General features: G+C 45.1%; 9 protein-coding genes across 10 annotated transcripts; 3 read left to right on the top strand and 6 right to left on the bottom strand.

The window, feature by feature from the left end:
- Positions 1-1,288: 1,288 nt before the first annotated feature.
- TrAFT101_010952 (uncharacterized protein) lies at positions 1,289-2,950 on the top strand. The gene has a single exon (XM_024911062.2). It carries the CDS (start codon positions 1,678-1,680, stop codon positions 2,911-2,913), a length of 1,236 nt encoding a protein of 411 aa, XP_024756895.2. The 5' UTR covers positions 1,289-1,677; the 3' UTR covers positions 2,914-2,950.
- A 59-nt stretch (positions 2,951-3,009) lies between these two features.
- TrAFT101_010951 (uncharacterized protein) lies at positions 3,010-5,075 on the bottom strand. Its single transcript, XM_024910186.2, has 5 exons — positions 4,888-5,075; positions 4,803-4,826; positions 3,804-4,702; positions 3,554-3,745; positions 3,010-3,481 (listed from the first exon to the last, which is right to left on the bottom strand). The coding sequence occupies exons 1-5, from the start codon at positions 5,017-5,019 to the stop codon at positions 3,280-3,282; spliced, it is 1,449 nt and encodes a 482-aa protein (XP_024756894.1). The 5' UTR covers positions 5,020-5,075; the 3' UTR covers positions 3,010-3,279.
- A 1,282-nt stretch (positions 5,076-6,357) lies between these two features.
- TrAFT101_010950 (putative secondary metabolism biosynthetic enzyme) lies at positions 6,358-7,890 on the bottom strand (the record flags this gene model as incomplete). The annotated part of the gene is made up of 6 exons (XM_066129106.1): positions 6,358-6,749; positions 6,811-6,912; positions 6,974-7,189; positions 7,248-7,417; positions 7,490-7,822; positions 7,880-7,890. The coding sequence occupies 6 exons, from the start codon at positions 7,888-7,890 to the stop codon at positions 6,358-6,360; spliced, it is 1,224 nt and encodes a 407-aa protein (XP_065985236.1).
- A 1,796-nt stretch (positions 7,891-9,686) lies between these two features.
- On the bottom strand, positions 9,687-10,756 carry TRI5 (Trichodiene synthase; the record flags this gene model as incomplete). Its single annotated transcript, XM_024906221.2, has 2 exons — positions 9,687-10,201; positions 10,261-10,756. 2 exons carry the CDS (start codon positions 10,754-10,756, stop codon positions 9,687-9,689), a joined length of 1,011 nt encoding a protein of 336 aa, XP_024756892.2.
- A 1,371-nt stretch (positions 10,757-12,127) lies between these two features.
- Positions 12,128-14,339, bottom strand: TrAFT101_010948 (uncharacterized protein). The gene is made up of 5 exons (XM_024910185.2): positions 13,855-14,339; positions 13,598-13,789; positions 13,209-13,540; positions 12,707-13,142; positions 12,128-12,606 (listed from the first exon to the last, which is right to left on the bottom strand). The coding sequence occupies exons 1-5, from the start codon at positions 14,240-14,242 to the stop codon at positions 12,317-12,319; spliced, it is 1,638 nt and encodes a 545-aa protein (XP_024756891.1). The 5' UTR covers positions 14,243-14,339; the 3' UTR covers positions 12,128-12,316.
- An 847-nt stretch (positions 14,340-15,186) lies between these two features.
- Positions 15,187-16,996, bottom strand: TrAFT101_010947 (putative secondary metabolism biosynthetic enzyme). Its single transcript, XM_066129105.1, has 4 exons — positions 16,546-16,996; positions 15,694-16,454; positions 15,532-15,609; positions 15,187-15,465 (listed from the first exon to the last, which is right to left on the bottom strand). Exons 2-3 carry the CDS (start codon positions 16,415-16,417, stop codon positions 15,560-15,562), a joined length of 774 nt encoding a protein of 257 aa, XP_065985235.1. The 5' UTR covers positions 16,418-16,454; positions 16,546-16,996; the 3' UTR covers positions 15,187-15,465; positions 15,532-15,559.
- Positions 16,997-17,194: 198 nt separating this feature from the next.
- Positions 17,195-19,484, top strand: TrAFT101_010946 (uncharacterized protein). Of its 2 annotated transcripts, XM_066129103.1 has the most exons (3): positions 17,195-18,395; positions 18,448-18,606; positions 18,688-19,484. In XM_066129103.1, the coding sequence occupies exons 1-3, from the start codon at positions 17,444-17,446 to the stop codon at positions 18,861-18,863; spliced, it is 1,287 nt and encodes a 428-aa protein (XP_065985233.1). In that variant the 5' UTR covers positions 17,195-17,443; the 3' UTR covers positions 18,864-19,484. The 2 variants fall into 2 exon arrangements, with proteins under 2 accessions (XP_065985233.1, XP_065985234.1); XM_066129104.1 differs by having other exon boundaries at positions 17,195-18,602; positions 18,688-19,289.
- On the bottom strand, positions 19,185-20,800 carry TrAFT101_010945 (uncharacterized protein). Its single transcript, XM_024908761.2, has 2 exons — positions 20,623-20,800; positions 19,185-20,560 (listed from the first exon to the last, which is right to left on the bottom strand). The coding sequence occupies exons 1-2, from the start codon at positions 20,638-20,640 to the stop codon at positions 19,367-19,369; spliced, it is 1,212 nt and encodes a 403-aa protein (XP_024756888.2). The 5' UTR covers positions 20,641-20,800; the 3' UTR covers positions 19,185-19,366.
- A 1,184-nt stretch (positions 20,801-21,984) lies between these two features.
- On the top strand, positions 21,985-22,828 carry PSF3 (DNA replication protein). Its single transcript, XM_024908760.2, has 2 exons — positions 21,985-22,143; positions 22,223-22,828. The coding sequence occupies exons 1-2, from the start codon at positions 22,102-22,104 to the stop codon at positions 22,718-22,720; spliced, it is 540 nt and encodes a 179-aa protein (XP_024756886.1). The 5' UTR covers positions 21,985-22,101; the 3' UTR covers positions 22,721-22,828.
- The last annotated feature ends 261 nt before the right edge of the window (positions 22,829-23,089 follow it).

Here is a 23,089-nt window from a genome sequence, read left to right as displayed (position 1 = left end):
TTACACTTTACATCTTACATTGAGGTGAGATATATGAGATCTACAGATGGGCATCTCGAATTAGGAGAGTAATCTCTCTGATCCCTTCAGATTTCAGTGATAGAATACACAACAAAGCTTCAATTCCTTCTTCAGCACTGGCTTTATCTTTTCTTCCACATGGGGAGAATCTTAATATAAGTTGGCCAAGCTGCTTTGGGATAGTAATAGCCGCGCGCTCGTAATTAAGGAAGTGCATGTACGTAATTTCGATGGCGACAATATGATGCTGGCCACATATCAAGCACCCGTCCGGCTATACTTCTAATGTGTCGTCTTCGCTGTTACCTACAAGCCGCTCTGGCAGGGCATTAAGCGGTGCAAGGGCTCCAACTATTACACCTTAAGAGGGCGCTGTCGTTGCCTTGTAGTAATTAGAATTAAGAGTCGCGTAATAGTTAATTTACCATGGGATATTTAAAGGCTAATTTTATATCTATAACCACATAGACAAATAGTCTAAGAGTATACAGCCAGAATGTGGTGCAAGCTAGCGTTGGTGGTTATATGGAATCAAGTTCTAGCGGCATGCAATATTGTTTTGGCTGCGTGTTGTGATTGCAAACTGTTTAAACCCACGGGATAATATTTTTCAGCCAACAGAAGTTATGGCTTCTGCAAGCTCCAATGGACTTTTGGCAAAAAGAATCATGAGTCTCGTGTAAAAGAGGGGAGTGTAGATTGGCTAGAACATTTAAGAAAGATTGTTCCATCTGGCTACCGTCGTACGAGTCGAATCTAGTAAGAAGAATGGTATGATGTCTTGATAGTTTGGCGGTATAACTTTATCCAACTCTACTTGAACGTCCAATGAGTAAGGTTTGAGTAATACGTGTAAAGCATTATGTATGCAGCATTATTATCAATCCATCACATGACAGAAAATTAAGAAACACATTACTCCACTGCATTTCTGCATTATTGAAAATAATCCATCAATAGCATCTTGTCGCAGAATCCTCCAAGGCGGAGGACATGTTCTCGGATCTTCGCTAAGACATACCAGATTCGATCACTAGCAGATGTAAGTCCCCAGTTCACGCTACGATGTCGTACTAGTTCTAGAACAGAAGCTGCAGAGGAGAGTAACAATCGGGCAAGGAATTACTAGTTGCGGCAAATCGCTAAAAAGCGGACATTTGGGCGGCAATGGCATCGGCATTATTAGCAAATGAGTCTCAAAGCACATGGCAGCTATGACGATAGTTGCCTCTTGAGCTATCTCGAAAATATACCCGTCGGATTGCCTTGCCTTTATAGGAGATGGAGCCTCTTCGCCTGAACGCTTAAACATAGGTACAATACGTCCTGTCGATCCAATTTCACTTATTCTAAGCCATCATCCACGCCGTCGTTGGTATTAGTTAGCATTTACCCGTCGGCCTCACCCCGCATTTCGGTCTGATCTCCATTACGATCTTCAAGTTGAAGATGCCGTTATAGTATAGCAAATGGGATATAAAAGCTTGGCACCAACCGTTAGCTGCACAAGATATGACTGCCGATGTAATATACAGCATTGACATCGCCCAAAGACACCGTCTCCCTAAGATGAAAGCCTGAATTGGCCTTTTAACAGCTTCATACTTGGGACATTATAAATATTCTAGTCGGCTAATTCGCCAATCTCGCCTTACAATGAGACTCCTTCGGCTGGAGTTAGCCCGGCTCTCATTTCTTTTGATTGCCTTCTTCGTTGCTTCTTCATATCAGACATGCACGTCCGACGAAGATTGTAGCCTCAACGGTGTTTGCGGCCGCAACGGCGTCTGCAAGTGTGATCCGGCTTGGACTGGCGATGATTGCGGCGCCCTTGACATTCGTCCCGCCAAAAGGGCGGGCGGTTACAATCTGACTGCAGAGGGCACATCATCATGGTGTTCCAAGATTGTCAAGGATCCCTGGGAGAAAGATCTTTATCATCTCTTTGCTTCTGAGTTTACACACAGCTGTGGTCTTGACTACTGGGCTCCCTACAGCCGCATCATCCGTGCTGAATCTCGCACTGGTCCTGCTGGTCCTTACAGCTTTGCGGCTGAGGTCATGGGAACTTTCGCCCATAACCCGAACGTCGTGTATAGCCCGGCTGATAGAGAGTGGCTCCTGTATTACATTGGATGCCCCACGAACGTATCGGACACATGCCAGTCTCAGAGCGTCACTTGCGGGCCGGGAAACAACAACAATGGAGAGAGTGGTATATCCGTGCTCAGCAGCAGAGATCTTCGACACTGGGAGTTCAAGGGACAGGTGATGCAGGGCGACAATACAACCGATTGGGATGCCGATGTCACGAACCCTGCTCCATTCCCCCTGTACTCCAACTCGTGCTCGAGAACAGGGGCATACGCAAATGGCCAACACTGCCCTGGCCACACTGACGCTATGCTCTTGGTCTACCGAGGTTGTCCATTCAACTGTGGTGGTGCAGAGCAAATCAATGTCGCCATCTCAGAGACTGGCTACGAAGGTCCTTACACAAAGATTGAGCCAGATCCCATCTTTGACGAAGGCAACGAAGATCCATTCGTCTGGCGCGACAAACGAGGCAACTTTCACATGCTTCTGCATTCTCTTGAGGCAGATGGCGCTTTTGGCTCGGGACCAAAGGTTGGTCGACATGCCTGGGCTAAGAACTATACTGGGCCCTGGACGTTTGGCAGCCAGACGCTGGCATTCAGCACCGAGGTAGAATATGATGATGGGACAACTATCAACTTTTACCGCAGAGAGAGACCAGAGCTATACTTTTCGGACGATGGGCTGATGACGCCGCTGTTGCTCAATACTGGTGTGCAGCCTCAGAATAGCCCTCAGAGCTACAGCATTATTGTACCTCTGGGAGATGCTGGAGTGAAGGCCCAGGGTAAATAATACTTTTCTTAGAAGAATAAATTCAATTTTGTCAAGCTTAGTTAATTGGCGTAGATTGCATTGCCTCGGTAAAACAAATTGCAGTCCAGGATGTTGACGCAAAGTATCTACAATTCTTTTGAGATTGCTCCCTAAAATTTGAACTATTAAATAGAGTGTAACTCATAACTTCGTTATCAATTTATCTTTCTAGACCTATTGGTTTGTATTATCATGTCAACAGCGTGGAAGGACCACCTTCACTAACGATCTTCTTTTATACTCAATATTGGCCATCCTGAAACAGGAGAAATTCTTTCAGGGTTCTTGTACCCAATTCCATGACCTTTTCAAGCCATTGTGCTCCTCTTAAAATTGAAAAAGAGTTTATAAAGCATATCTGAATGAAGTATTCTCTTTGTCAGATAGGTCTTCGAGAGCCTTGTCAAAGGTAGGCGGCCCATAGAGTTTTGTTCGATTCTTGTTTTCTCTATCCAGCATAAAGCGAACCGCTTGAGCAAGGAAGAAACAAACAGCAAAGCAAACCATGATACCTGTAAAGCTTTGACTAAATTTGGGGGCAAATTTCCTGTAAAGAAATTAGAGTTAGTGTCTCGACCAATCTTCTAATAAATAGGACGCAACATAAGCTATAACTTACTGATCGAAGAGTAAAGAGCCCATAACATTGCCCAATGAATAGCCGATAAAAGTTCCGGCGGCATATACGGATTTCTTGGTATAACCGCCCGCGTTCGACGTCCCCAGGCCAATACATTGGACCCAAGCTGCTGAAAAGAAATTAAGAAAGTAAAAGCCAAAGATCTTTGCGCCTCGATTGTCGACTTTCCAACTTGGATGCATGTTAGTACGTCACACAAGGCAGAAACATGTAATGAAATGTAACATACATTAACGAGCACCCAAGAATGACCGGCAGGCAAGAAAGTGAGATAATATAGAACCGACCGTTGTTCCAGTTTCTTCCAAGATATCCTGAGCCCAGGACACAGATAAAAGCCATAGCGCCAGTTGGAAGATTGAGTAAGAGAGAAGTGTAAGCATCAAATCCCATGCCGTTGAACACGATGGACGCAAACTGAGTGACAACAGCTGCGCCGGTGCAACTCAATAAAGACAAAACGATAATAGCCCAGAACTGGAACTCAAAGAGTGCCTCCGTAATCTGGTAGAGCTTCACCTTTGTGTTCGTGGTGCCTGCGTTATTAAGACGTGTGCGCTCAATCACGCGCTCTCTCTCGCTTTCTGTAAAGCCCTTGGCGTGCTCTGGAGTATCGGGGAATATAAAGAGCAGTGCAATGCCCCAAAAGAAAGAAAGTCCGCCTGCAAATAAATACATGATCTGCCACGGGTGCAGGCGGCTGCTCTGGATATGAGCCAACCCAAAGTTGATTACCGGGGAAATTAATAACGAGCCGCCGCTGAATGAAAACCAAATGCTAGATCGCAAGACTTGCTCCTGTTTCGTATACCACATGCCGACAACGAGCATAAATATCGGGTTGACGCCGGCTTCAACGACGCCGAGGAAGAATCGATTCGCTAGAATGCCAGAGTAGGTTTTGCAGGCGGGAGTTGTGAGCATGATGATTGACCACAGAACTGATAGGACAGAGCAAGCACGCTTTGGGCGGAACCGTTGGGCAAGTAGCGAAGCAGGATACATGCCAGCTATGTGGCCAAAGTAAAATACCACAGAGACCCAAGAGAATGATTTTCCTTTTGTCAAGCCTAGGTCTGTTCGCAGACCAAACACAGCTGCTTGTCCAAGCAAGCCTTTATCCCAGTACTAATTGAGAGCTTGTCAGTGGGCTACTTACTTTCTCCAAAACTTGGGCTTCTAATTTCGAACATAGAAATGTCCCAACGGAAAATCTAAGAATTCTCACCTGAAGGGCATATGTGATACACAACTGGAAATTAGTCAGTATGTTGATTACATTTTTAAGCAAATCTTCAGTAACTGAGACTCACCACTGGCATCAAGCGCCAGTCAATCTTTCGCAGCAGCGCCCGATCTGCATCTGTTGCAATTTCAATAGATGGGTCGCTTTCCGTAGACCTGTCTATCACGCCCTCAACTACTGTTTCGTCTGTTTTCTCCATTTTGATAGATCTGCAAAAATACTGCAGGATAACAACACAAGACAGTCAAAGGGAAAAAAGGTGGCCAAGGGTAGGATTCAATGCTTATCATAGGTAGGTAACATTGGCTTTATATTATAAAGAGAGACGGCAGTTCGGGGGTCGACATGTCCCACTCGGCTTTTGTTAGATCAGCACTAGTCTGCTTAAAGGCGAGACGGGTAAGCGGGCCAGCGGGTATCAGTAAATCAGGAACGGCAAAATCGAAATATACACGTAAATGCAAAATATGAACAGCTGGGGGGACGGTTTGTTGCCGCTTCTGTGTGTGCGAGATCCATGTCTGTATGCCGCCGATCCTTTCGGAGGTCCCTCTTTTTTATATCCGCTTAGTTCGAGTGAGGAAAATGCTGATCAGCAATTGATTCATCTTAAGATACTCCGTATCACTATAGCGTATAAGGGTTATTAGCCCTAGGGACTCTTAAAAGAAGACTCTTAAAAGAAGACTCTATCAGTATCAGCGGGCGTCAATCATTAGGAAAATAAGCTATTTGTGCTTATTTCAGAGCCTATTGCGTTGCGGCCATGGTCCGTACGGCAGATGTGATTCTTAGCTTGGTCGGGTGATTATCCAATACCGGACGTAGTGAGCTTTTGGTTAAAGACATGGTTCGGCGTTACCCCTGCCTTGCATTCGTGTTGGATTAGCAATCCCTTCACTCTTGACTTAAACCTCTTTAGTAGCCCTTGGCTGCCTGGACGACTTGTAGATCGCAGAGGAGGGTGCCATAGAGTAGCTAAACAAGGCTGTCTATTACTTGATACAGTTGGAACACAGGCATATTCTCTATATCCCACGTGGGTTTCGTTATTGAACAATACGCATACAAGGGGTACATCTGCCGAGTAGGAAACCCAAATCATCAGGACATAGCGCAGCCTTGCGGGCACACAATAATCACTACATGTACGAAGTACTTACAGTGAACTTTTACAACACGCTATGATTAGCTAGAGCATGCATGCAGAGAGATGTAAGTGGACGAAACGTGCAAGTTATAGCCCCGGCGCTGTATGGGATCGTGTTTTATAAGTAGGGAACAAGAAGAGTCGGACTAAATACTGGGTCCACGCCCCCTGAACATGATGCTTATCTTTCGAAGATCATCAACTTCGGGATGGCCCGCAGTGGTGATTGCGGCGATACTGCGCGACTTAACCGTAAGCAGCTTATATACAAGTAGTCAACATATATTTCTCCCTGACAAGATATTCGCTAAAAAACACCTATGTACTTCAGTCATTTTCCAGTTTTTTTTTTATACCTTACACCTGAACCGCAGTTAATAGAGGCGTCTAGTTTATGTACGCTTTTAATCCTCGCAGTCTCTCCTTGGCAGCCTCGAGCACAGAATCTGGCTTGCATACGGCAAACCGCATCCACTGCTCTCCAATGTGTTGATTAGCTGGTGAATAGAACTCGCTTGGCGGAATTGCCGCCACACCAAGTTCCTGGATCAGGAACCATGCCAACTTGAAGTCTCGTGGACGCTCCTGGACATGGGGTGGGAACGGGTAGTTCTCTGGCAGCGTCACTTTGCTCATGTTGACCACTACGAAGTAGCCTCCTTCGGGTTCTGAGTACGGCATGTCAAGCTCACGCCAGATGTCGTTAAACAGATCCATCTTGCCCTTCATGTCAGAGATGCATTCGTCCCAGAAGCCGTTCTCCTCAGCCTGCTCGAATCCTAAACGACCTATTAGCACACTATTTACTGGATCGGGATAAGATCCAAGTATCAAACTTACCAATCGCAAATGCTTCCTGGAGTGGTGACGGAGAGCAGTAGCAGATTCGCGCATGTGCTTTTGTGACATATTGTACGAGCTCCGCGGGTCCCATAACCCAGCCTATACCCTCAGTTAGCTTGAAAAGAAGCATTGTTGGGAGTTGCATCAGGAAAGGACTTACCGACTCGCCAGCCGGTGGCGTAAAAGTTCTTTCCCGCGGAACTGAGGGTTAGTGTGATTTTCTCAACCTCCGGTGATAGAGTCGCAATGCGAGTAAACGGAACATAGAATAGTCGGTCGTAAACCTCATCTGAGATGATGAGAATGTTGTTCTGAACGCAGACGTCTGCAATTAATTTGAGCTCCTTGGGGGTGAAGATCTTTCCCAGGGGGTTGTCTATGAGTTGAATCGGTTAGCAACAAATCCACACTTGGCGGGTTCGGCGGATGCTCACGGGGTGTATTTAATACGAGCATTCTCGTTCTAGGAGTGACAGCATCCCGGAAAGCGGCGATATCAAGGGTCCATTCGCCAGCGGAATGGGTTTTTGTCATGCCAGACTTTGGCGGTTGTAATGGCACAGAAACAACCTTGGCGCCAGCCATCTCAATATTGCTGATGTATCTGCTTTATGTTAGAACATAAAAAGAGCCATTTTATGCTAATAGCAAATAAAATGTAAGACGGTGCGCTTACTGATCGAAGAATGGTTCTAGTAGTAGGACTTCATCGCCCTCTTGGAGGAACGCCATGCAACAGCTCAGGAACCCTTCATTGGCGCCGGTAGTAACTGTAATTTCTGTCTCAGGGCACAGCTTGCGGCCCCAGAAAGGAGAGTATGCGTTGGAAATGGCCTCTCGCAAACGAGGACGGCCTTTTGGAGGAGCATACTGGTTGCAGTCGAGGCGTTCTACCGCGCTCTTGGCCGCGTCTATGAGAAACTGAGGAGGATTGTAGCCAAAAAAGCCTTGTCCCATGTTTACCACAGGCTGATTAGGTGTAGTTGCGGCAGCAGCATTGATAATGGACCTATTGACAGCATTAACGAATCAAGATGACAACCAAACACGTGGTTGAGTCACTCACCACACATCCATTGTAGAGCTCGCTACCCTCTGAGCCGGTTGGATCGGGGACTTTGTCCCATTCTTTAATTGAGCCATCAGTGTAGTGATTGATCGTTTCTCTAAAATTTCAGATATATTCCCCAAGACTTGAAGCCAAGGACGGCGCGGCAGGTTGACACGGCCTGCTTTATATCTATTCCGCACATACACATAGATAGTGAGGAAATTGCTCCGTAGACCTCCGGGAGTGAGCTCGCGTCTAAAATCTGACTAGGGTAGATTTATTTTGCCATCACTAGATTCTCAGGGCCGCGCGCACTTGTGCCAGCTTACCGGCCGTATTAACTTGTTTGATATCATGACTCGATGCTACTGGCTCACACTCAGTCATTATGGGGTCCTTTTATATGGCCGCCATCTTTCTGACAGTAATTGAAATCTCTCGCCCCTTATTTCGTTCCACTAAATATACTAGTTTCGCTCAAGATCCTAGCTTTTCGACTTTCTGTCTCTTTGCCAGAATTGACTATATCACTAGCTTCATCGGAGCCCTCTCTATTTGACAAATGCAAAGAGCAGTAGTGGCTCATCGGAGTCGATACGGAGGTTGAATCGACCCATCAAAAAACCCACAGCGCATAATGGCCGACTGTCACTTGCGCTAATACGATGTAAAACTTTGAGATACGTTTCGCCTCTGGGACTCGAGAAGAAACGCCAGACTAATCGATGATATGCTGACTAAATACGCCACCATCAATGTCTAGGCTGTAATTGTATTTATGACATGCCGCGAGGATCTCAAGAATATTCGTAAACTATCCTTTTCTTCCTTGTAGTTCTGCATCATCCTTGACCCCTGATAATCATGAGAGGGCAATAATGAACAATGCAAGAGCGTAGAATAACAACCGTATAGACGCGCGCAAAACTCCGATTTTCGGCGCCAAACGTGTTCGTACCGTGAGCCGGAACCTCGGATCGGGTCTGACAAGCTCTAAGAGCTGTTTAGTCGATTCATGCGCGGCTGGGGCGAACCCTCTTCTCAGAGCTAGCAGTAATACGTAGCCACTCCGTGCTACAGACTGCACACGTTGTTCCACCATCTATCCATCCAATCATCGGCCGGCGGTTTTCATCCACAAGTTGTAGTAAGGCTGAGCGGCTTCCTTCACATGCAAGCATTTCGTATTTCGCTGGCGCTTCTTTAAAAAGAATCTGATATACAGCTTCCAGCTGCGCCTATTCCCACAATATCTCACAGTCCCACTTGCGCCGTTAGCTGGGCTTGTAGGCATGTAGTTTGCAGGATGCTAAATTAGATGGCAGTCTCACTTTTGAATGATAGCTGAGCAGCAAGCTTAGATAGGCTATTGAGCAATCAAATTACCATTGGTGTTGCATTTGGGACAACGCCAAAACCCTTTGCAGTGAGCCATCAGCGGCACCGAATTTTGTCACGGCGATCAACGCAAGTCTTGCGCCTTTCTATATTATGTATAGCTAAGGGCTATGCTGTGACTGCATTGTATCGGTAGTATGATGTCTCGAAAATTTACATTGTAGGAGTGTGCGATTTTTTGTTTGTATTCTTTAACTTAAACTAACATCAATTTTTAGCTGTCTCCAATAAGAGCTGTGAAGAAAAAAGAAAACTATCTTGCGATTGTCATTAGGGTTTATAATATCTCTAGGAGCACCTAGTCTTCAAATACTATCTATACGTGTTTTGTCAAAGATTGATGGCCATCTCACGGTCGCACAGCTCGGTAACTGACGGCACGCAATATGCGGCAGGATCTATATAACCGACACGGCGAGCAGATTCAACATATTTTTTTGAATCTTTGAGCCATAACGTCGTCTCCTGCAGATTCGTACAACTCAACGAGGCGGTACCGATCATCAGATAAATGCCAAGTAATGTACCCTTGCATAAAGCGATTGAGAAATTCGTACATCTTAGGGTCTTTGTCATGGAAAACCTGGATTATCTCTTCAGAACTGCGGATTGTATCTTTGCAGAGTTTGCCGAGAGCCTGATGGATAGTGATACCCTCGCACTCTACATAGTTGTTAATTAGGGAGGTCTGATCGCGCTCTATAAAGTACTCCTTGTAGAAAGAGAACAAATCGTTCGTCCAGGGTATCCAATTCTCTACCTGGGCAATGGCCATGGTGATTTCGAGAAAGTGTTTTTCTTCATTAATTAACTCGATCGGCCAGATCAAAGCGCCAACAGACTGCCCAAGACCATTAAGACGGCGAAGGAAGCAAGGATAGTCGCTTGAGCCCCGGAAGCCCTTGAAATTGTGCTGCTCAATCCAGCAACCCTGGAAGACTGTATTTGATAGCATGAGACTTTTTGCCTCAGGTAGAAATAAAAACATGTAAACTTACAGTCAATTGTGCTTCGAACTATGGTCATCTGGCAGTAGCCTCCATAATGACGAAGAACTTTAGGAATGAAGTCGTTGACCAGTCTCCACCAACCATGAGCTTGTGGCTTGGCATTTAGAAGATCGCCGTACCAGGTCGCCATGGTGTCAGCGGGCTCTTCCCTGCTGTCATCAAGAAGCAGAGCATATGTAAAGTAGATGCTGAGATCTGCCATGAGCTCTTGACTCACACGACACCAGGAGTAAACGCACATGCCGACAATGGTCTTGAGAGCAGCATCCAGCTGTTTAGGAGGCACTTTGAGAGCTTCTTGAACATGAGGCTGAGCGAAATGCTCAGCAGCTTTTGCATAGCAATATTTCAGGCATTTGACACGTTCTGCATCTGTCAAATTCTCATCATTGTAGCTTACAGTGTCCAATAGGCGGACCATGGCCTCCATATAAGTAGCTCGAGGGAAATGCTCTTCGCGGGGAACATTATTAAGCTCAACCATGACGATGATATACGTAGAAGAATAGAAAGTAATTTAAATTTAGAAAATTATGCAACTAATTGTTTTCGGTGTTGAAGAACTCATCGAAAAATTCTACAGAATAGATCATATTATGGAAGATCCTGCGTCTATATATACTGAAACATGAAAACATACTCTACATGTGCATGATCTAGGGTGGATATTTGCGCACGCTTCAGATGGAATCTTCTCGCTACTCTAATTATCTCGCATTTCCGATCCTAAACCAAGATACTGCATATTAAATTAAGCACCTACTTCTTTCAGCTGGCTACTGATACTTCCATCTAGCCCACCGCAAGATATTCACTCATTAATCACGCAACTTCTCAAAAGAAACGAAAACAGGCTGCGTCGAGAGTTTCACGGTAAAGTTGGATAGAAGCCGCCATTCGTGCTAGGTAACACATGATTACATGGAGTGTTGCAGCACTCCATGGATATCCTACCAAGTTAGCCTTAGCTTGCTGTACGACACAACTTACTCGAGTCTAATGGTGATTAAATGCCAAAGGCCCAATCTTTGGTCAAATTAGCTCAGATTTTGCGAATGGACGTTGATATTTAGAATAAAGGGCATTGTGCCGCGTCCGGCGGCGTGATTCAAATGTGGTGGGCAGAATGGAGAGGTAAGAGATATATGAAACGCATGATATGAATGATGCCGCAGTAAATTGAGTGATTGCTTCTTTCAGCTAGCTACTGGTTCCATTTGGCCCGCTGCAGGTTCATTATTCCATGTGGCACGTAGCTACTTATACATAATAACATAACTAGGCTACATGGAGTTTTATCGATCTTTACCGGCAACCTCCAATATTCTCAGCCCCCAATATTCTCAGCTCCCAATATTCTCAGCCACCAGGCGTGCTCATTCTTTGTGTATTCCCATGTCGTATATAACAAGGGTCATTGCACCAATAGCCGGCTACCTAGTTTCGTACAATGATTGCAGCGTCATCTAGTGTTGGTGATGGAAGTCTTAGTGAATGTTTTAGTATTTAAACAATACAATGCAGTATAAAAGAAGCTTTTTAATATGGTTATATTAATTAATAAAGATATATAGAGTAGAATACTAAAAGTTGTCAAGTTCTTTGTAAACTATTGAAGTATTAAATGAATTGATAAACGATTTAGAGTAATTAATTAACATATATATAACTATTATCAATATAATTAGAGCAGTTAATTAGGCGCTAAAGGCCGGGAATTGAGAATTGACGTGCTGATAGTCTAAGCACTAACAGCGCCACTGACGCACTAAATTCTCTCACGAAGTGCCACCAGCCTTTATTTTATGCTTTTCGTTCCCGTGTTCTTGTTCTTCATATGCAAGAAATCAGTATACAGGTCTTGTTTCTTTTTCATCAGCTTATGAGTTTTTTGCTTGAAACGGCACATATGCTATGTACACACATGTGTACCTTGACTCAGCCGATTCGTCACTGAATCCTAACTGCTTTTGAGAAATTGAGACATCAACATCTTCCTCATAAAAGATGCTACCTGTTATGTAGATATTTTCGGGTACAATCTTTAAGCTCTCTTATTAAATACACAATGCAGACCACCGGCTTTCAAAATTGCCTGGTTTATCATATCTCGGTGGATCGAAGTCCCATCCTCTCCAGGAGCAAACTTGAAGTCGTAATTCCAAACTGTATACGCTATTGTGAACCGTATCACAATCATAGCCAGTCTCTTCCCTACACAATTGTATGGGCCGAGGAGGAAAGGATGAAATGCCCGCTTGTCGATTACTAGGTCAGGTCGTGTTGTCCACCTTTCGGGGATAAAGCTATCTGGCTCTTTAAAATATTTCGCGCCTGTTATGATGACAGCGGTTAGGCAAGGGCTGTGCCAAGTGACTTTGATGATAGCTCCAAGATCATGGAAATGAAGGAATTGATCTAGATAGATACTCACTTCTATGCATAGAATTTATTGGCACATAAACTAGTGTTTCTCCAGGAATTAAAACGCCATCAATTTCGAGTCCCTCAGGTGGCATCATTCGAGGTCCGTTGGCGCAAGTTGGATTATCCACTCTCATCGTCTCGTTAATCACGGCGTTCAAGTATGGCGCCGCAGCCTCACCCAAGTCATGGTTCGTAAATTCGCCAGGTGCTGTACGCCCAAATAATGGTTGCAGTTCTGAACGCAGCTTGTCTTGGACGGTGGGATCTCGTGCAATATAGTAAAATGCGAATGACAATACGGCTGCAATAGTGTCAGTTCCACCAGTCATAACAGCTTGGGCGTCCGAGTATATGTCGTCAATATGGTGCATAGTTTTGGGTTCCTTGGAGTGATAATCTTCGAGGAAATATTTCATTATATCTTCATGTTCGTCATCTGCTTGCTGTATTGCTGTCAGAAAATGACTTACAAGAAGCGTGGCGCAGAGATTGCGAGTCGCAGTACCTACCTCTCCTCTTCTGTCTACCATCTGACAAGCTAATTTTTGGAACTTGATGAGATCATTACTGCCACCGATGGCATTCATCAAAGCAATCGGCCACCATAACAGTCCAAGCTTGGCAAGGGTACCCAGAGTGACTTCAAGGTAGTGTAACATGTCATCTTCTTTGCCCGCTTTGATTGATCCGAAACTGGCTGAAAATCCCATTCGGCCCATGTTTTCAAATGGTATCAAAGTGGAATATAGTGAGGTGTTGATGGGCTGGCCCTGAAGCGATTTCAATTTCTCTAGCCATTCGTATACTACTTCACGAGCGTTGCGTTCGTATGTTTCTAGAGCTGATAATGTATAGAGATCAGTACCAGGGGGAAGGATAATAAATCTAATATACTAACATTTGGTGCTAAAGGCCTTGTCCCAGATCTGTCTTCTCCAACGATGGTCCTTGTGGTTCAAGATGGTATCAAGATTTGGGTGGCCCTTATAGTTCACGGACTCGTAGGCTGAGTTCTGCTTTGAACATGGTGATCCTGCTCCATGAATCTTCTGCTGAGCGTCTATCGATAGAGCCATGAGCTCATTAGGGCCTATAGCATTTAATAAACATATCAGCCCTATTTCCACATAGAGATCTGTCTAACTGAAGGCTTACCAATTCGTATGATGTCTCCATATTTGTCGAAAAGCTTGGACCAGTGAAGGTGTGGTTTCCTATCCAGAGCTGTATATGGTCCGTACAGTTTTGTGACTTTTGCTGCAAACGGTCCAGGGAAGCGCCTTAAGCGATGGAAGAAGATGCGATATACTAGAATACTAGTGAAGAGTCCTAAAAAATAAGACGCCGATATGATGCCAGCGTTTGAGGCTCCATGGACCGCCCCTTGTAAATGAATGCACCGCATCCATAGTAAACACACTGCGACTATGTAGAACCCAACAATCTTGGGCGCTTCCATAGACCTGTGTCCATGAATGAAATAAACAAGGTGGGATAAAACACCACCTGACGCCGAGGCAACGGCCAGCATTTCGGGCCTCATTGTTACGAATTGGTGCAATTCCTAAAACCAGTACTATTAGCCCAAAGAGGCTCGATAAGGTATTACTGCATACAAACTGAGTAAAAACAGGCAAATTTTTTTGCGAATGAGATGGGGGGACGTGCATTTTTAAAAAGAATACTCGAGAGCGGTGTAATATGCAAGGAAGAAGATAAGCACGGCAAAAAGTGTATTTTAATGGAAGTTAAATCTGAATCTTTTTGAGCTAGGATAGGCTGAGCGGTCCGTCCAACGCATAAGACAAAGCTATTACTCTCACACGAGACATTAAGTGTTAGGGCTTATTCAGAATGACTTACAAGCCGAACTGATTTAAGGTTTTCTTTGCGTTAAGTCAGATTAAAGCTTCACTACGGGATACATGTAGTTTCTTCTCATTACTCCACATTCCTATTTCAGACTTTTTATGTCAATCCCTTTCAATGATTGGTTCTTAATAGCCGCTGAATCTGATTCGGGTTATTCATTCATAGCGCTGTGGCGTAGTGCTGTCGAGTTTGAACTTAAGCCAGCCACAACTGGTTTTTACTGTACTCAGTAATCTCAAGCTAAGCCTACAGTGTCGGTTTTAGAGAAAGATGAGAGGTTCCTAGGTTCACTCTTTAACTGCTAGCATCTCCTTTCGCTAGCTCTTTTATTTGAGAAACAGTTCTGAAGAATTATCCAGAAATTTGAAGTCTTCTAATAACCAGTAGACCAAGGTTTTGCTTCAAAATATCCAAGGACTTTTAGAATTCGTCAGGCTCCTTATACATAAAAGAGTCAGATGCGAATGTCCATATGGCTCCTGATTAGGAATATCATCACAATGATATCATATTTAGATTATAATTAACATTTAATACACGGATAGAACCCGAAGTCAAGTCAGAAAAGATAGATGTTTACTGAATAGTATAATGAAAATTTACACAATACGGTCAGTAAACTTATCGCTTACGAAACTTCGTGAATATGACATCGCTAATAATGTTATGGCTCTCATTGGAATCTATAGTTCAAACACAGCTCTGTACCTGATGGCATTTGCTTCCATATCACTGATAACTTTGTGAAGAGAGCTAACATTATCAAGTTTAGTGACCTGAATCAGAGGTTTAATGTCATTTTTGGCAGCAAATTCGAGCGTCTCTGCGTGCATTGCTCTGGGGCCAACTAGACTTGCATGTATGTGATAGGCATCGAAGAACATATTGCGTGTGCTTGCAGTTGTAGTTAGTAAAAGTCAAACCCAAAATATCCGTGCTATGATAGAATTCAGATCTTACTTAAGATTCATAGCTCCAATTGGGGCAGTCAGTGGTACGATAATGCCATTTCGCGATAAGAATTCCTTTGTCGTTGTTCTCATTCAGATTTTAGCGACGTATATTTGACAACGAAAGAAAAATTAACTTTTGCAAGGCATGACAAAGAAGCAATTTACTTACTTTTCAAAATCTGGATATAACTTCCAGTAATCAACAATACCTTTATTGGAGCTTTGATGGTTTCATACATAGTACTGATTAGGTGAAATTCACTGGCTCCCCAGGCGCGTGCTTCCTGCTCTTTGTCTGCAGATGTGCTGTACACAACGACTTTAGTACCCATCTTGGCAGCATATTGCATTGCAAGATGGCCAAGGCCACCAATTCCATATATTCCAACTCGCATACCAGGCTCGACTGTTTCCCGGAGAGCAGTGTATACTGCAACGCCAGCACACTGAAGTGGGGCAGCATACTCGCTAGGAATGCTATCCGGAATCTTGTGCAAAAACGTCTCTTTGCCGATATAAAACTGGCCAAAGGTTCCATTGTCGTAGTCTCCCTCGCCCATGACAATACGATCATAGCAGTAGATATCTTTGCCTTTAAGACAGAACTTGCAGTTGCCACAGGCATCCCGATGATATCCGCCGCCAACCCGGTCACCAACTTTCAACTGCTTCGCATCAAAGCCGACCATCTCAACAATTCCTACCCCTTCATGGCCTAGAGCAACGGGAAGTTTTACCATCGCCACATCACTAGCGCAAAGACCAGTGTGAGTGATGCGAACAACAATATCTCGAGGACCCAGTTCCGGAATTTTGGCGTCAAACGCAGTGACACCTCCATCTTTAGATCGATAACCTCGATACTCCTTCCCCACAAGACTAGATTGAGTCATAATGATGGTGTGATTCCTTTACTTCCGTTATTCGCTCCTGTGAAATCTCAATATTAAGTAATGTTTCACTGAAGAGACCCCTTGAAAGGTTTTCAATTGTTTGACAAGAAAAATTACACTCAATTTACCTCCGAATTAAGCAGATACTCATGAACTATATATAGGGTATATTGGACAACACTAAAACAGGGACGAATGACACCCGTGTTGGCCGGAGCTGCGAGGCTTATGACCGCAAAAATCGATATCGCGGATCTTACGGCGAAGCTTGCAAAACAAGCACAAATCAGGAGAATTGAAGACACGAATCCAGTTTTTAATAGACATTCTTTGCCAGCGGCTTACTTCAACGATGCGGAGTCCGAGGGAGCCACAAGGAACCGAGCAGTCGGATCACAGCTATCCACAAGCAATGGATTATTCACTCATCCATACCCAAACTAAAAGAGAAACTCCGCCAGATATTATATTGTTATGAGCAAAAAGACCTGCCTCTGGAAAATTATATGTGCTGTTTATAGCTGGCATGGAAGAATTTGAGAGAAGATATACATTAAACAGAGACCAGAGTCTGGACAAACATGAGGTGGTCTGGGAATGGTTTCTGTTAGCGTAAGGTACCTCAAGGTATCATAAGTACATGTAAGTACATGTAGCATTGAGGGAGGACAGCCTCAGTGCGGGGCAAAACCCAAGTACTAACGCTTAAGCTGCCGGCAGACATCTGGCTCCGAACAAGTTTCATGGAATCCTGTGGAAACCCGGGGCAGCTGCATGTTGCCAGGCTGGAATACAACACCAACTTGGGATGGCAGCTGCATGCGCTCTAAGTGGTTGCGGTAGCTTAGGCAGCAAACTTGGGTTGGGCACCTGGGATAGAGCAAGTGTAGGAACTAGGTCGACGCGCTGGCACCTCTGCATGAGAACCTTCACTGATTCAACTTGACACTGCATTATAATCTTTTACTGTGTGTTAAATATCAACTCGCGTCGTCTCTACTAAAAAGTTATACCGGCCGCGAAGCCATGAACGAGCTAGAAACAGGCTTTGATGCACTAAGCATCAACCGACTGATTAATCCCATAGACAAAGATATACCAAATGAGATTCCGTTCTGTCCATCAGGCAATCTCGCAACGAAATTACAGGACACTCCCCGTTATCTCTTTCGCGTTTTTTCAAAGAATTCCGCAGGAGAGAACAGTAGTGAATGGATGAAATCCGTTGACGCGCAAAAGGGCAATTTCACAGATATTTTTAAACGAGATAATGCTTCAGCTGTCGCTTTAACTCTCAACGAGCATCTCATGCCGTGGCCAAAATTAAATGGAGATCCTTTCATATCCTGGACAACTTCGCTTCTTTTCGCGATCCAGTACGCTATCTTCAAGTATAAGAAGGAACACGTCGAACTGAACATGATTTATCTGTGCATTGTTGACACTACTCAGTTCCCTAGCGGAGTGTTCATAAAAGACCTCGACCTGATCGAGGAATTCCAAGATAAGGTCACCGATGACCACGTCATCTGGTATAAAAACAAGCGGCGTTACTGGAAAAACATAGGGCTCAGCAACATCCGTCAATTACGAAATAGGAAACATGAGGAGTATTCTGGTATTTACTACTTCGGAGAATACCTTTCACAGGGGCAGACCAAGATCAATGGCCGTTCATGTACGGTGCCTTGCGATAAGGTTATTAACAATCACTTGTTTGCCATGATGCCCAACTTCAAAGTGGAAATGGAAAGCGAAGCTCAATTATGGGCAAAAGCAGTGATAAAGTTTCGAGAGCCGTCGCCGTCCAAAATCATGGAGCAAGAGGCGATAGACAATTCCGAATTCTTCGAGGCAAAGGCGATAGCATTAGAATTTGGCACGAAATGGTTTCTGCCAATGCTAGCCAATTTATTAGCCCTGAGCCCTCGTACGGCTAACCCCGCGAACATACGTCTGATATCGAAGCTATTTTCCAGTGCGTGCCGGCCCTGAAAGCGCGGTGTCCTGGCTTGCTAACAAAACGTTAGACGGCGTGGAACACAGTCTATTGTCCAAAATCACGAACGTTGTGGCCGATGACAATATTCCTGAGGTCCTCCGGTTTAGGGAGATCGTTCATGCTATTAACAAGGACTACCACGCCGATCGTGCTGCCGTCCTAGTAAGATCTATGGAAGAGACTGCAGGTGCATCCCTCACCACAAACTACCTCACAATGGTAAACCAAGACAAATTTCCAAATGCTAATACTTCAAGTTCTATGATAGATATTGTGCGCCACTTTATACGCGACTCTGAGACCACTGAAAGCCAAAATACGTTGGGTACAGGCAACTTAGCAGGCTGTCCTCCTACCGTAGATCATGATCATGTGCAGACGCTTAAGCGGAGCTTGGAAACGCTAAGCATAATTATACAAGAATTTCAAGAAGCTACGAGTTAGAAGGGCGGATCAGAGATCATGTGGCATTGAACGCCTCCAGGTATTGCCGTTAACATACGGCTGTTGAACCTGACCCCAAAAATGAGGTTTCTAGGATAGTAAGTAACAAGCGCGAATACAAAGATTCATACTATGTGGATTCTTTAGCTCTTGCGACAATCTTGACAAAATCTGTGTAAAGCAGCTAGAGAATTCTTCTTAAAGCCCTATTATTTGCCCCCATGCACTTCAATGTCACTCCAACGCACTTTTTCACTTGCAATTGCCTCACATGTCGTGATGGTGCATCATCTGACGAACATACGAAGGCGTAGTACGTGTAGACCAAAATAAATATGAGTGTTTTGCTATTACAGGCATAAAATATATACTAAACAATAATTGGAGATACAAATAGTTATATCGAAATACACTTTTCCTTATCGCACCAATATAACGCTGAGTGGGGTTATCATTGAACGCAAACAAGACTCAGCCAGCCACCGAGTACTCCCGATAGCCCACTACTCTGTTCCGCGCACTGGCATTCCTGCCTTCTTGTAGATACCATCGATAATCTCCATAAGCTTCACGCTTTCATCCATATCAACCCAAGGTCCATTATACGGTTCCTGGTTTTTAGCCGCCCTGACACGATCCGCAAACGCCTCAAGTTGATATCTATACGTTGTCCACCAAGATTCTCCCCGCTTGCCCCATAGGGGTCCATCTTTGTAGAGAGTTTCAGTGGTCTTCTTGCCGCTCTTCTCGGTGATGATGATCTTGTGCCCAATATACGGGCCAACATAAGCCGTAAACTCGATTTTGGCTTGCTCTAGCTCCACCACCGTTGTCGGCGTCAGGTCCCATAGCTGTGGAATAAAACCCAAGAACTTTGGCAGCACCAGTTTACAACTGGTGGTGCACATGATTGGTGGTCTTGTACTATCCGCATTACGGATAACAAAACTTGCGTCCATGCCTTCGTCAATTCGTTTATCGAGCTTATTGACCTGAGGCTTCGCTTCCAAGACCTCAAAGGTGGCTCCTTTCACATCATTGGGAGCGGATGCCCAGTACAAAGACGCCGAAACGACGTAGCAAAGATCCATGGAAGCCCCGCCTCCCAGGGCATAGTTGAAGCGGATATCGTCAGCGCCTAACGCTCCAGGAGGAACGACCATTTTCGAAGACGTAGCCGTGACGTGGCCATATTTGCCGCTTTCAATAATCTCCTTGACACGATGAGCGGCAGGATGAAGTCGCCAGTGGTAAGCTTCAAGAGCAAGTTTGCCATTTTCTTTGGCGCAATCCTGAATCTCTTTGGCTTCGGCAGCATTGGACCCAATAGGCTTCTCGATCAAGACGTGCTTGCCGGCCATCAATGCTTTAATGGCCCATTGATGATGAAGGCCATTGGGAAGAGGAATGTAGACGGCCTCGACATTGGGATCTTGGAGGATGTCTTCATACGAATCGTATATTTTGGCTGCAGTGAGCTTGTATTTCGCCACTTGTGCTTCTGCTTTTGCTCTCGATCTTGCCGCAATAGCTACAATCTCGACGCCTTGGTGGGTCTGGACCGGGTCGAAAAAAGAGGTGAAATTAATTGCCGCGGCTGATATGACGCCGAACTTGATTGCGTCTGGGTTCTTTTCTTTCAGGCTTGCTTTGATTTTATTGACGCCATTCCACCAATTATAAACATTAATTATGCGCTTCACATGAGATTAGTAATGCTCAACATGGACGATCCTGATCCAAGGTCTAAGCGGCTTACCTCAACCATGGACGACATCTTGGAGTTGGAGTTTCACGTATCAAAAATATGATAGGTTTGGTGAAACAAAGTGTAAGCTCTAGGCGGATTGGAGTGCTGGGCGCGAGGGTATAAAGTCCGCACAGGAGAGGCGGACTTAATAGCTAGAACCCCGAATCCCGTATTTTCCCAAGTCTCTGCAAGACAAGGCCGAGGACGCTCTCCCTCTTTGATCCAGACAGTCGAATATAGGGGGTATTAAATACGACTCGAGAGCAACAATCTTAGACTAAGCACAGGCTTCTCTCCAGCAGGCTTCAAAGTAAGGGTGTGTTCAGGTTCAGTCTCAACAAAACGTGTACGAAGCCCACACTGAAGAATGACGAATGCCCCAATCTCAAGAGCATCCAAGCCGATACCGTCAATTGATGGCGGTACGATGAGATCTGATATTTGGAATCACAAGCAATAATGTCAAAGACGGAAAGCCGCCAGAAGAGACAAACAGTTCAAAGAGTCACATCGCACAGATTGAAGCTAAAAAGAATGCGGGGGCCCAAGTGGACGCCACAGATCATGCAAGGTAGCAGGGGTGCTTTGTCCTTTACTTGTCAAAAAGAGTTCCAAGTGAAGAGCTGTTATTGGAACATTATCTTAAAATGAAGGCCAATGACGTGCAGGAATATTCTGGGGCCTGCAGACGTCTGATGTGATAGCTCGCGGCATCATTGCAACTCATGGAGTTGTAACAGACGGCGAAGTTGCGACACCCTGAAACGCACGAAACGGTTAGACACTAATCGCGGCCGCCGGGTATGCAAACTAGTCGCCAAGGTAGAGTTGCTACATAAAAGGCAATCTATTAGAAATCACATTTTCATGCTGTAAATGACCACTGTTGGATCTAAAAGCGCCTCAAAAGACTCTAAAGATGAACAAGCGGCCCGACACGCGTTCTGCTGACAGGCAGCAAGCCATCAAAAAGATAACCTTGTTAGCAGACAAAAGTCACATTACATGCGTAGCATGATCTATATGTGGAAAATACAGCTACTGCATGATTAAAGGCGATGGCCACTTGATAAATGTCTTCCAAATACTCGAAATCGGTGCATGTGGTTGCATTTACTATTACGACGGAGTCCATGTAGGTAAGTACTACTTACACAGAGCCTACTACTATACTATACCTATCCAGCTGCAACACTCTGTTTCGAAACTAGTAACAAGCCAAGAGCAATACGACAAATTCTTTTCTTTAACTCTTTTTTATGCTTTTTCTCAACCAGGTTACGACATATACTATTAAATACCTGCTTCCCTTGCATAGGTTAGTAGCTGGTGCTTCACGATCGCCCGCTGCCAGTTAGTCAGCGCCCAAACGCCACTTAACGCGTCCCAAAACCCAGCGCCAGCATCTCAACCCCACCAAAGCTCCAAAAAAGCCCAACCTCAGACACGCGAGGCTCTCTATAACCGCGCCCGCGATGCAGACTCGACATGTCCTATTACGACGTTGACGCCATTCTCACTGACGGGGAGGTACGTATTGCTCTTTAATCTCCCAATGCAAGAGGAGGAACGAGCAGTTTCGAATGGGAAGCTCAAAATCAATCACCAGAAAGTTCCCTGTCGCTTCGAGCTCGACGTGCCTTACCTCGGCCACCTCGACAACTCCAATGGCCTGAAGCCCGGCTCACGCCTCGCGCTGCCCCTATGGCTCGCCGAAATGTTCGCTCTCGCCTCCGCAGGCGAAGATTCCAAGCCGCCGCTGACGCTGACCCTGCCGCCGTGCCTGTCCGAACAGGTCCAGGCCGCGCTGAAAGCCGACCCGCGGGCCGTGGCACTGCGAGACCAGAGCGCATATTTCTACGGCGTGGCGGTGCGGATGCTGGATCTGTTTGACGAGAGGGAGCTGAGCGCCATACTGAGGAGGACGTTTGTGGTGAGGGCAGCGGATGTGGGATTGCATGCGCGCAAGGCCGAAGAGTCGGGACTGGGGGGCCAGGGCGAGGAGTTCCTGCGGGGACTGGATGAGTGGGAGAGGCGGCTGTTTAGGAGAGGGCACGAGGGAGTGAGGGGGGCCAAGGAGTGGACGGATAACGTTAAGAAATCATGATGTTGAGCGAGGAATCGGGCGATTTTACGATGATACCCTGGCATTTGGAAAGGAGACATGGTGCCTTGAATAGAATGTATGAATAAGGTCTAAAGAGACCTGCAATGAAGACAATGATCAATTGCCAAATGTTTGCAAATCAACATCGGACAAAGAAGCGTGACGGCGAACCATCGTTATTCAACAATGCTATTTCATTATACACGCAAATCTCCATCTCAATAGCTTGGGTATTTATTTTTTTCTAACACTACACACCTATTGTCAGATACTATTTGCAGTAGCCTTTCTACTACACATTTCGGCCATACATGGCGATGGTCACCTAACAACACCTCTCCACAGCCTCAAAGGAAAAAAGGAAAACAG

This window comes from Trichoderma asperellum, chromosome 7, assembly GCF_020647865.1.
Source record: "Trichoderma asperellum chromosome 7, complete sequence".
NCBI lineage: Eukaryota > Fungi > Ascomycota > Sordariomycetes > Hypocreales > Hypocreaceae > Trichoderma > Trichoderma asperellum.
Note: the sequence above shows the minus strand (reverse complement) of the source record. Positions and strands in the feature narration are given on the sequence as shown.

Excerpts from the sequence above, each read along its gene's own strand:
- TrAFT101_010952 (XM_024911062.2), top strand. The coding sequence starts at position 1,678 with ATGAGACTCCTTCGGCTGGAGTTAGCCCGGCTCTCATTTCTTTTGATT.
- TrAFT101_010951 (XM_024910186.2), bottom strand. The coding sequence starts at position 5,019 with ATGGAGAAAACAGACGAAACAGTAGTTGAGGGCGTGATAGACAGGTCT. Across the intron at positions 4,703-4,802 it reads GTATCACATATGCCCTTCAG|TACTGGGATAAAGGCTTGCT; the intron begins GTGAGAATTCTT and ends GCTCTCAATTAG. Across the intron at positions 3,746-3,803 it reads ATTCTTGGGTGCTCGTTAAT|TTGGAAAGTCGACAATCGAG; the intron begins GTATGTTACATT and ends CATGCATCCAAG.
- TrAFT101_010948 (XM_024910185.2), bottom strand. The coding sequence starts at position 14,242 with ATGAGGCCCGAAATGCTGGCCGTTGCCTCGGCGTCAGGTGGTGTTTTA. Across the intron at positions 13,790-13,854 it reads TGGAGACATCATACGAATTG|GCCCTAATGAGCTCATGGCT; the intron begins GTAAGCCTTCAG and ends TAAATGCTATAG. Across the intron at positions 13,143-13,208 it reads TGGTAGACAGAAGAGGAGAG|CAAGCAGATGACGAACATGA; the intron begins GTAGGTACTGCG and ends ACAGCAATACAG.
- TrAFT101_010947 (XM_066129105.1), bottom strand. The coding sequence starts at position 16,417 with ATGACTCAATCTAGTCTTGTGGGGAAGGAGTATCGAGGTTATCGATCT. Across the intron at positions 15,610-15,693 it reads TTATATCCAGATTTTGAAAA|AACAACGACAAAGGAATTCT; the intron begins GTAAGTAAATTG and ends AATCTGAATGAG.
- TrAFT101_010946 (XM_066129103.1), top strand. The coding sequence starts at position 17,444 with ATGAACGAGCTAGAAACAGGCTTTGATGCACTAAGCATCAACCGACTG. Across the intron at positions 18,396-18,447 it reads GATATCGAAGCTATTTTCCA|ACGGCGTGGAACACAGTCTA; the intron begins GTGCGTGCCGGC and ends ACAAAACGTTAG. Across the intron at positions 18,607-18,687 it reads ATCTATGGAAGAGACTGCAG|ATATTGTGCGCCACTTTATA; the intron begins GTGCATCCCTCA and ends GTTCTATGATAG.
- PSF3 (XM_024908760.2), top strand. The coding sequence starts at position 22,102 with ATGTCCTATTACGACGTTGACGCCATTCTCACTGACGGGGAG. Across the intron at positions 22,144-22,222 it reads CCATTCTCACTGACGGGGAG|AAAGTTCCCTGTCGCTTCGA; the intron begins GTACGTATTGCT and ends ATCAATCACCAG.